This window comes from Scomber japonicus, chromosome 23 (genome assembly GCF_027409825.1).
Source record: "Scomber japonicus isolate fScoJap1 chromosome 23, fScoJap1.pri, whole genome shotgun sequence".
Taxonomy (NCBI): domain Eukaryota; kingdom Metazoa; phylum Chordata; class Actinopteri; order Scombriformes; family Scombridae; genus Scomber; species Scomber japonicus.
The window spans coordinates 9,465,437-9,477,639 of NC_070600.1; the positions used below are offsets into that span (position 1 = coordinate 9,465,437).

The following is a 12,203-nucleotide window of genomic DNA, read 5'->3' on the forward strand; positions in this document are numbered from 1 at the left end:
CACACACACACCACTATAATATATGACAGTACAGTATATGTAGATGTGAATGTACAGTCTGGTTATGTTAAAGATGAGCATTGGGTACTGTGCATCATTCTCCAGTGTTTTTAAAGACATTTTATCCAAATGTGGTAACCTTTGTCACAATAAAGTCTCAAAACTGCCAGATTTTTTACTTTTTTAGTTTGTAAAAATGTGTCTATGTGTGTATTTCAAGCATAAGTTATTAGTGCACTACATTTTTATTTGTAGACCAGGAAAAAAAAACAGATCACCGTTGGCTAAGAACATCGATCAATACATTATTGATTCACTGGGCATTAAGAATGCACATTTTGTATGGCAGATTAAGATATTAGATCGACCTGCTGTATATGTTTAAAGGATAGGTTCTCAATTTTTCATATCTGTCTTAAAACAGTTTGGTGGCCATGTGAAGGTTTTCCTCCATGTAATCATTTCTCCTGTCTATACTGGCTCTTAAAACATCCACTTCAAATAGGCTTTATATGTAGGTAATGGGGGGCCAAAATCCACATAGTCATTTTGCACAAACATGCATTTAAAAATTGATTCATATCTGCCACATTTACCATCTTTTCATCCACAGTGTACAGTCTTTTGAGTAACACAGAGACACTAATACACATTTGTATATCAAGCAGGCTGCACTACTGTAATACTCTCCTACATATCTATCCAGAAAAAGTTAGAAATCAGTTACAGCTGATCCAGAGCTGTGTACTTTCACTACGTGTCCTGGCATATGTTTACTTGCTCTGTCACTAACTGTTACTGTCACTAACCCCTTCGAAAACCATATTTTCAGCTGCAGTGTTAGTCAGAGAGCACTCTGAAACTCTCCAGAAGAGTATGTATTTTTTTTTTTTTTTGTAGTTCTTTTTTTTTTGGTTGTGCTTTGGGAGTGTGAGCGGGGCGCTGTTACACGCTTGTGTGACTAAATGAAGTGCCAAGTGCTGTCTCACAGTTTGAAGCCTAAATGGCCTGTAATGGTCCGGTCGCACTTACTCCAATTACATAATGGACAGACTGCGGGTTTGGGCGCAGAAACACAAAAGTGCACATTTAAACACAAAAACATGAACACACAATTGCTTGCATGGGCAGACACACACTCTGCTAGGTACTTTCTCACTCGAGCCTTTCCCTGAAATCCCCTGTGGGTCTCAATCTGGACTTTCGGCACAGGTGTTTTGTCATTTCCTTCTCTTCTCAGCTCTCATTCATCTCCACTGCTTTCAATGCTCTCTTATCTCCTGACAGCTCTTTTTGCAGCTTCAACCCAATCAGCTAATTGTTCATTTGGACCTAATTAGGAACATGATCTGCTGACAGCATTAGCATAAATTACTGTCTGATTAAAGAAGGCTCCATCTCAATCCAGAGCATCACTGCTCTCACTCTTTTCATCCTTTCTGATAAAGCATTAGTACCACCCATGGATTTCCACAAAGAGGTTGCTATTTGTGAGCATGGGGATAAAAATATAGAATTGTTGGCTATATCTTTCATTTTTAGTTGTGCCTTTGATGGGTGCCCCGTCATTCATAGTGACAGATATTGTTTTCCCTAGTTTTGGTTTGTGAATTGAGTATTGAAACCAGAATAGAAGCCGGAGGGAACTCTGCATGTATTGAAGTCATTCTGAGAGGTTATCATTACTGAGAGGAGCAGACACTCAGAATCAAGACAAAGATTTGTCAATAAGTAACCAAGATGTTTTACCCTGAGGATTTACATATAGTAGTAAATGAACAAGCAGAATCCAGCTGCCAAAATCAATGTTTAATTCTACTTAATGCAGTTATGTTTATCTAGTTCCTCTCCTCTCCTCTCCTCTCCTCTTCTTCTACTTTCTCTTTCCCTCTAGCCAGATGGACACTGTCCAAACAGCAACATCTTTTTGCATATCATCAGGAGAGGTCACATCGCGTAACCTCTGATGCCATTTTTTTAGGCCAATCATGTAGGTGCACTCATGCATACGTTTCCCCCCGGCTCTTAAATATAAGACAAAGAAGACTCCTTGTGAACACTTTGAAACACTTTTTTTGTCTTAAACATAACATTTTCACTTTGTAGATTAGCCCTTCTTTACAGTGTGTACATACTTTTTGTCAAGACTAAAATTCAGGTTTATTTTCCAGGTTTATTAAAAACAAGGATACCTCTCCTTTAATAAAAGTAAGTAGTTTAATTATTGCAGACTTTATTCAGTTGATCAATTATGGACTGTTACCATCAAACCCCCCTATGTGAACAATTCAGACTAAGGCAACTCCTAGTGGTAATATCACAAAAGACTGTACGGCTTATAGCAATACATGTTAAGACAGCATAGTTTGAAAGATGCAAGAGAATAACTGTATGGCTAGTATCAGTTCTGCCTTCAATGAATTGAGCATATCACTATTGTATCAACTGTACTATCAGTATATTTTAATTAGGCAAAACTTGAGCTAAATGATATTTACAGTGTTTAACAGTGTGTTTCTCCTGCAGTAGTGAAAGTCGCCTTGCTGATGTGTAAGAGATAATCTTTTTACAGCGTTGAAAGGACATGCTTTGAAGATTTAGGGGAGACTTTAGCATCAAGCTCCTTCAGTCTGCAGGAAAGCTTATTTGAACGTCCTCATCAGTCCCCTCCAGCCGTGCGGTATTTTTTCACATTGGTTCCTAGCTGAGTTAACAGCGGGGCAAGATCAGTGACTGACAGAAAAGCAGCTGGTGAAGAGGCATTCCCCCTTTCTCCACAGATATATTATTATATACATATTGTACTGTTTTCCCTGACTCAGTTGCTCATAGATTGTGTTTATAAAGCAGTGTCTGGCAGTTATCACATATTGTGTTGTCTCCATGATTCAGACACTGTTGTCCAGATACATAAAGCAGGGAAAGGTGCCATAGCCATAGATATACTGTACACACACTGAAGCTCGACACACTCGACACAGGCTGGTAGAACTGTATCTAAAAAGGGAAAGTAAAAGTGAAAAGCCATCTTCAATGTGCAATTAAAGCAAAGCACTTAGTTGACCATTACTCTTTGGGGCCATCAAGCAGCCGCTGGGTGTTGGTGATAAAGGGTGTGCCTCCTTAATTAAACCCTTTAGTTTCCAAGCAGAACAGAGCAAAAAGGGTTGAGAAATCAGTAAAAATCCATTATATCTTATGTTCTATTTCATCAAATATAGTCAACACATGAAAATGATTTTATAGTATGTGTGTTGAAATATTTACTCTCAGGCAAAAGGTTTAACTGGACTTTGTTAGTGATGGATTGCAGCCATTTAAGCCAATGGAAAAAACACGTGATAAAGGGGTTGGAGAAGTTTCCCTTTACCTTCAGGTCACAGAATGATAAGGTTTGGTTTTTTTTTTAATTCAGGTTAAGCTCACATCTCTCTCTCCTTTACCAGAGCCCAGTGATGTGATGTTGCGTTTAAAGCCACTGCCTCTGGAAATCCCTTATCTTACCTGCCAGAGCATTTTGCAGCCTTTCTGGTTTGAAGCCTGTTCTCCAGCAATGCTTTGCCGCAGATCTCCTTCTGCTCCTAAGATAGTTTGTAGCTGTTTGTGTGTGAGTCTGCTCAGTAGAGGAATGTACCATAGCTGCAGCTAAATACAGAGATCATTTATTTATTTCGTTTGTGCCAGTGGCCAGCGTCACACCTCTGGGTGTTGTCAGCATAGTTTAAGATATCAGGGCAAGACAAAGGCTTTTTATAGTTGCCTCTCTCTGACGAAGCAAGATTGTTTTATATAGAGTGTGTTTGGCATCATGTAAGCTGACACCCACAGTAAGAAATGTAAGTCTGCACCAGCAAATAAACCACAGACACAAACATGTTGCCTTACAGCCTTTACTGCCTAATTAATGTGCTAGTTTTACAACAAAACCTAATGGTAAGTTTAACTATGTTTTTTATATGCAAATCTGTGAAAATGAAGCAATTTCATTTTACAAATAAAGCACAAGATTTTCTAAAAGGCCTATAGGATTGAGCTCCAAAAGCTGATAAACTGATTCCTGCCTGACTCCTAATTCCTGCCTGATTAATGCAGACGATATTGTTGACCTTTTTGGAGTCCTGTCTTCTGCTCTGTATATTAATATTCTCTCCATTTGAAGTCAAAGTGATGATGTCAAACATTTCGGGGGGGTTCACTTTGTTCACTGACTTTGAAGGGACCCTGCTAATGACAGTGAGCTGTACAATCCCAGAACACAAATCAGTCAAGCTGCTGCAGTTTGATGCTGTTGTTGAGTAACATAAATGATGCAGCACACTCAACCCAGTGAGGTGTAAACTATATTTCCCTCTGTTGTCACGACATACATAACATTCTTTAAATAGTTCATTATGGTTGTGACTCATGTTGATGTGATGACAATGTTGTTTTTTGTGGTGACGCTACACAATAACATTTTAGTTTTGCTTCCTCCTTTTCTCTGTCTTATGTCATTTTTTCATTGTCTGTCCCCCATTTCACCTTGTCTTCTCACGCTCACCCAAAATTGGAGTCACTCTCTCAAACTTTGCGTGTGTGTGTGTGTGTGTTGGTGTGTGTGACTTAGCCATATAGTAGGAGAAAGAGGGCATGCATAATTTAGGCTGCTAGGCTGCAGCTTGTCTTTGCCAGCGTGGGGAACTGGACCAGAATCTGCTTGGATCTCCTCTCTCTGCTACATTGTCCTTGTCGCTGTCCCCTAGCAAAACTACTTTACTGGAATTTTCTCACTGTTTTCATTATAGTAGGGAATAGAGGCACCTTATTAAGCCCTCAGCAATTCAGCACCACTGTTAGACAAAAGCCTTTTATCAGCTTTTCAAGAACTAAGAACACCCTTCTGATTTTGCTGATGTAAGAGATTTTGGATCAGATCCAGTGGTGTTTGGAGAAGCTTTAATGCCTGCAGAGGAGGGAACATTTCCCCCACTAGTAGGGGAACTGTATAATTATTTGAGTAAGAAAAATAATTTAATTTTTTATATCAAAGCTGCATTTTTACAAAATATTAAAGATAAAAGGCTGATGATCTAAAGCAGGGATGTCAAACTCATTTTAGTTCAAGGGCCACGTACTGTATAACCCAATTTGATCTCAAGTTGGCTGGACCAGTAAAACCACTGCATAGTAACATGTATATTATAACTTTACTATAATAAACCATCTTCTTCTTGATGTCTCAAGAAAAATGAGTGCAGTTTCAAGTCAGTCAGGTCAGTTTCTTACAGATTATTTTCCACAGAAGCTGCTGATTGATATTTAGTATATGAATGTTATAACCACAATATATTGATTGCGTTCAATAGAAGAGTATTCTGGTCAGGGTGAAAAAACCTCTGAAGCAGCATTTTACATGAAATAAATGTCCTCATACTTTGCAAGTTATCCACTGGGCCAGATGAGACCCTTTCGCGGGCCGGTTCTGGCCAGTGGGTCGTATGTTTGACACCCCTGATCTAGAGGAATCCTCTCCTCTTGGTGGGTCATTATTATGTACATACATTTTGGCTCATACTGCATTTTTGTGGTTTATGATGACTTTTCTTAATAAACATTAAATTAAATTTAGATTTTGTCCAGTTTTTAAATGTGGTAGTGCCTTGACTGAAAAAAATCTATATTATTATTTTATTTATTTAATCAGGCAAATTACTGAGAGCAGCCTCTCTTTTACAATACAGACCTGGCCAAGATGAAACATAAGGAAAACAGCCACAAAAGAGGATCACATAGCGACAATACACAGTAATATCTATTTATAGCTATTCACAGTGTTTCAAAACAACATGAATATACATTATTAACAGTGGTAGAATATATCCATAGAAACAGATGGTAAAAATTAATAGCAATCACAAGAATTCACAAGTGTATTGTTCAGTATGTTAATGAAGCGCAGATGTATGTGGGTGTATCTAATCCAGGTCTGGTTAATAAGCATATTGTGACACAATAGAAGTGACAATTTTACACAGTATGATATATATCTTCCATCTTCAGTTAACAGACATTATAGAAAACATAGTAGGTGTCTTACATGGTGGTCAGATATTGTGATTTCCCTGGATTCTCTTTATTCCTGCTCATTTTTCAAGCTGCTCATACCAGTGTGCAAACATAAGAGGGCAGCTCTACACCCCAAAACCTTCCATACATGTATTCTGATCATTAAATGTCTCTTGAATCATTTCCAACCCCTCTCCCTCCCCCTCCCCCCTCATTCTATCCCCTCTGGATCGGGCAGCTCAGCGTCCAGGCACAGTGCCCAATAGCTTCACACGGCCTGCCAGGGTGACAGTGATGATGATGTGCTGGCTGCTTAAAACCTCCTTTTAAAAAAAAGCAGGAGACATGTAGGTAGACAGGGAGGTTTTTGTGTGTTTTTCTGTATGGCAGCGGATGAAGACTGGTGTGAAAAAGCTGTGACAGGCTGACAGAACGCCCAACCACATCGTGTTCCTGCAGGTTAACAAGTTAGGAAATGTTTTGATAGAGAGAGACATGCCATTATTTCATGGGTGCTGTTTTGTGTGTTGTTGTCTTGTTTCATCTCTCTCTAATAAGTCAGTTTCTCATTTTTGTTTGTCTGTCATGTCCCTTTTCTTGTCTTCTTCTAGCAGAACGTTTGTGAAAGGCAGAGCACAAGCTAAAGAGCGTTCAATCAAGAAATAGCTCATGAATAGCTACTTTTACTGTCTTCTGATATCTGTATTTTTTGCTCATTACTGTAACTACTGTACTATACAATTATTTAACTTTGAGTAGAGGCTGGTGTATTTGGGGGGGTTACAGTTCAATATCACTGGTGTAGCTGTTAAGCAGTGTGTATCTGTCTTCACTGAAAACAACAACCTTCCTCTCAGCAGTGCCACACATACATACACACACACACACTCTTGTGTTTGGTGTGAAAGCTCAGTAACTTGCTGTCTCCTGATTACTGGCACAGCTAAAGGGCAGGAGGAACTTTGCACTCCCCAACATTGATCACTTTAACCTGATTATGTCTGCAGTTCATTTCTTCTGATTGTATCTTGTGCCATTACATATATGTGTGTGTGTGTGTGTGTGTGTGTGTGTGTGTGTGTGTGTGTGTGTGTGTGTGTGTGAGACACACAGAGAGAGAGAGACCAGATGATTGTTCATTAATGAAACATCTCTCTGCTTTTGTCTTCCAAGGACCCAGATTAACTTCACAGTGGCCATTGATTTCACAGCTTCCAATGGTGAGTCTTTTAGTAAACACACATTTACTTTTAATGCGCACACACACACACTCACACACACACACACACTTAGAGCCCCACATAGAGACACATGAAGTACGCTGAATGCCTAGGGAGCATTTATTCAAATATATGCAGATGGGGAATCAAGTGTTTGCTAATAGCCCTCTCCATCACACCTGGCAGCTAAAGCTGAGTGCAGTAACATGGCATGATGGCCGTGATTAGGAACTGTGTTATCCATCTACCCTTGAGCTTAATCCTAGCAGGACAGGCAACACCAATAAAGCCAAATCCTATTAAATCAAATGTGAGCTCGCTGGCAGTGGATGAGAAAGAAATATGTTTGAGGTTGAGGTGTACTTGATCTTGTCTGGCTCGTACTGAGATCTAAATTCTAACTGGTGGCTGGTAGAGTTAAGCAGTTTATTAAAAAGCAGCTGAAACAGTGACATGAGTCAGGTACAAAGAGATCAGAAAGAGTCACATGTGTATTGTATTATTGTGATTAGCAGCCAGTTAACCTCTATTGGTAATGCAGTGATGGATTTAGAGGAACAATGCATGTTTTATTGTTATAAAATTCACTACACTTTGAACTACAGAACTACTAGAAGTCACATAAGTATTTAATGAAAAAACTAATTTAGGAGTTTAAGTGTTTTTTAAGTGGTAGTGATAGTGGTAGTGGTACCATAAAGCACCATTCAGCCCACACATTAACATTTAATTGGCTCTAATTGTACATGTCGTGCAAATGTTTGACTTTGCAGGTCCCCAAAAACCCTCACAATTGTTTCCAACAATGAAGCCAATTTTCGCTAACCTTTCATCCAAGACCATTTATAAAAGGTACCAGATTGTGTGACATTTTGATTCAAGGAGTAAAATTCATGTACTCACATAGCAGAGGCTTGGACGTTTAAGGTCATAAGTGACTCTCCACACTGTACCCCCGGCCCCCTCAAGATTAACCACATCTGAGGCTTAGTTATTAAATGCCTTGTATTGGCTACAAATGAATAAAACTTTATTGTGTTTTTCTACTGTTGGCTGAGTATTGGATATACTTCTTCTTTTATGCAGTAACAAAGAGTGATCAGTAAATTGTAGTCAAGTTAAATCAATAGGTTTCAGGACAGTTAGTAACTTTGAGTTTTGATTATGTTGCTACCATTGTTGTTTCATCATAGTTTAACACAGTTTCCCTCTGTCACAAACAGGTAACCCAGCACAGCCCACCTCGCTCCACTACATGAGTCCCTACCAGCTGAATGCCTACGCCATGGCCTTGAAGGCAGTGGGGGAGATCATCCAGGACTACGACAGCGATAAGATGTTCCCCGCCCTGGGCTTCGGAGCCAAGCTGCCACCTGACGGACGGGTGTCCCACGAGTTTGCCTTGGTGAGAGCAAGAGATGGAGTCAAGGAGAATTCATAATTTCATTATAATACAAAAATCTTAACTAATTCTTTTATTATTTTTAATAAAACCTTGTTATAGGGTTGTGACCTGGTTGAATTGTCCTAATTGAATGCAGAATCTGTTCAGGATGTTTTTTAATATCCTGTACCATTTTAGATCTAGTTCCCTGTTGGCAAAGTACCCAGATCTGTTAAGCTGTGACGCTAACAAATTCCTTATCAAACCTGTTATCTCTCCTCACACTTCTTTATCAGCAAAGGAAAACATGTACTGTAGGTAGCAGCCTTCTCATTTTTAGCTGAATGTCACAGTCTCTGGTTAAAATAACAAACAGTGTTGGCAGATTAGATCAACTGTTGCTAATTAACATTAATTCCATAACAGCTAAAATGAAAACACATCAATTCATCTCCCAGTTCAACTTCAGTGCATATCATAACATTTTAATCTGATCAATTGGATCATTCTAAATCCGGACCTTCATGTTGTCAGTTAGATACACTGAATGTGTTAGATACAATTAATGAAGGTTATATATATTGTGCTGCTCAGCTCAGGTGGTGAGCATTAATTAGCCTTTTTACTTGAAAACTTAATTTATGTCAATGCACTTTCATGACTCCTCGGCTAAGCTGGAGGAATGGTTGAAAGGTAAATTAGAAAAAGGATTGGAAAAGGTTTGGATTCCAATTCAATAAAAATGTATCAAACACCGTCTGTGTAATAAGTAGACTACAGAACTGAACCACTCAGAAGTGTATTCTCCTATGAATAACAGGAAAGAATATTTGTAGTTAATGCAGCAACATGGAGGGTTTACAACTTATTGTGTCCAACATAATTATCTAACACTGTCATCTAACTCAGTTTTAAAGTTTTACACCAAGAAGGACCAAATGGCAATGAAATGCTGCTACAAGACATATCACATTTGTATTATTGGCCTGCTGGAAAGACTGATGTTTACCTACGTGTAAAACCTAAGTTGAGGTTAATTCTTTGAACAACAGTTAATAAGAGCATAACAGAAGGCACAGACTGATAAAGATGGTTAGCCATTAAGACCCAGTGTACACATTGCAATTACAGTTTAACTTTAACTTCCAGTTAAAGTTCATATCCCTGCTTGATTTTCTTAGCTTGGAACTAAAGACCTGACAATCAGTGAACCAGAAATAGACAGTTATCTCTTAAACTGTTTGTTCAATCTGCTTCATTCATCTGAAATGAATCCTCTTCTTTTCTCTCCAAAGAACGGGAATCCTCAGAACCCTTACTGTGCAGGAATCGATGGCGTGATGGAAGCCTACTACCAGAGTCTGAAGTCTGTTCAACTCTATGGACCCACCAATTTCTCTCCTGTCATCAACCATGTGGCCAGGTAACCAACGATTTAAAGGAATGTATAAAGTTTGACTCTGATGAAGACAAAGGAGTGTAGAAACCTGTTTGCTCTGTTAAAGGCTGCAAATCAGTCAGTGCTCTTCAGTCTTTTCTCATTTGTAATTTCCTCTTCCTGATCTGAGAAGCACCTGATTCAGCTGCATATTGCTGGAAGATGCCCTGAGGACCTCTTTTCTTAAATGTATAAAAGTGTTTTTCAATTTTCATTATACCACATGCACGCTATTTTACACTTGTGTTTTATCTATCTCTGCTTATATAACGAACCTGAAATCATCTGAGTATGTGTGAAAGAACACTGAGTACATTTCACTGTGATTGACACTCAACACGTGTTCTCAGGTTTTCCGTAATAGGCTCTCTGCAGAGTGTTGCCAGGTAGCTAACGGGTGTGAGAGGGAGGGAGGGAGGGAGGGAGGGAGGGAGGAAAACTGGCAACACAAAGACAGACAAAGTATATGACAGCTGATTGCATGTTTTGTTTGTGCCTGTGTATCGACAGGAACATAATTTATGCCACAGGAAAAGCCAGGCAGACATGTGATAGAGACAAAGTTCTCGAATTTAAAAAAAAGACATTAAGAAACTATTCATGCAAGTGTGTAATTAAAGAGATTAACTCAAGTGAAGTCTCTCTTCAGGTTAATTTGCACATTTAGAAGATAATTTACTAAAATCTTAATTTGTGTAGTTACACATGAAGAGACAAAGGCAGTCTAGAGGGGAAATGTGGCATAAGCAGTAATTCAGAGGCATCAGTTTGCTCCTATTTAGCTTGTAATGTCACCTTCACTCCCTTCTCCTGAATAATTTGCTCTTTCCATCAATTAAGCCGCCTTTATAAACTTCCGCTTTTCCTTTTTTCCTCTCTACAACATTATTGTTTATTGGTCAAACTAGTCACTAAGTTCTTGTATTTCCTTTCTTTAAAAGAATTGATATTTTGTAAAATACTGTAATTCACTTTCTAGAACAAATCCCTCCCATGTTTAGGTTTGTTTGTTGTGAAGCCAGGAAAGAGTTACCTTAGCGTAGCATAGACAGAGAGAAAGAGTGGAAGCATGCTAAACAGCTAGTTATCTTTTTTTATATATAGAATTCATATAAAAACCGGAGTGTAAATTGGAAAAAATTACAAGTTGTTCTTGGCCAACGCAGTAATTTCCTGAAATTGTTTATGTGTGTACAGATTAAACAAACAAGACATAACATCTTAGCTAGGTGGCTATTATTAGCTTTGGTTAAACCAAGCTAGCTGTTTCCTTCTACTTCTATTATCTATCCTATGCTAAGCTAACTGTCTGATAGCTATAGCTTAAAATCTAACTGACAGACATGAGAATGTCAAGAAAGGTGATCAGAGCTTTTCTGAAAATGTCTAGCTATCACTGCTATCAATTCTTCAAATTTCTCCTTCTGCTTGTCTTCACATCTATTCTTTTTATTCTTTTTTTGTTTGTTTGAACTTTTTCTGCTGCATTATTTAACTCTGCCCCTGATTTTTTTTATTTGAAAAATATTATTTATTATTATTTATGCCATATATATTATTTTTTTAAGCCATACAGTAATTGTGAGTTCATATAAAACAGGAGAGTTTGAGGTTTTTAAACATATACATGCATTTTCTATAAAACCTCATTCAGACATAGCACATCTCATTAACTTTGTTTTGTTACAAGATTTAATTTCAACAATCAATTCAACCCAGTCGGAAAAATACCAGACTAATCAGCAAACATCTTCCAAACTTGTTCTCCTAAACCTCATTAAAAACGAAGCGTAAGTTGCAGTACATAAATCATCTTTCTGCGACTGCACTGTTTATTTGTCAACTAAAAAAAGCCACAAGCATGATTTGTTATCAAGTACAAGTCATTACTCTTTTTTTCTCCTTATCCCCCATCTGTAATCCCAGCCCCTACATCTCACCTTCAACTCGCCTCTGTTTGTCATCCGCCCCCATATTTCAATAATAGCGCCCTTTTTTTTCCACTTTGCCTTGCTTCCCTCCCACCTGCAGCATTGTAACTATTCACTTTACTTTTTCTCCTCTGCTGTGTCTCTCTACCACTCCTCAGTCGTTGCCCTATGTCTCCATCTTCCTC

At 38.4% G+C, this 12,203-nt stretch overlaps 1 protein-coding gene across 4 annotated transcripts in view; it reads left to right on the forward strand.

Moving 5' to 3' along the window:
• The window catches only part of LOC128353340 (copine-8), an 88,206-nt gene that overhangs the window by 67,458 nt on the left and 8,545 nt on the right, over positions 1 to 12,203 (forward strand). For 3 of the 4 annotated variants that reach the window (XM_053314029.1, XM_053314030.1, XM_053314032.1), the window contains 3 exons: positions 7,219 to 7,265; positions 8,489 to 8,670; positions 9,945 to 10,072. In XM_053314029.1, the coding sequence (XP_053170004.1) occupies positions 7,219 to 7,265; positions 8,489 to 8,670; positions 9,945 to 10,072 (357 nt within the window). Of the gene's footprint in view, positions 1 to 7,218; positions 7,266 to 8,488; positions 8,671 to 9,944; positions 10,073 to 12,203 lie in introns of those variants that run through there. The other variant, XM_053314031.1, reaches the window with a different exon arrangement.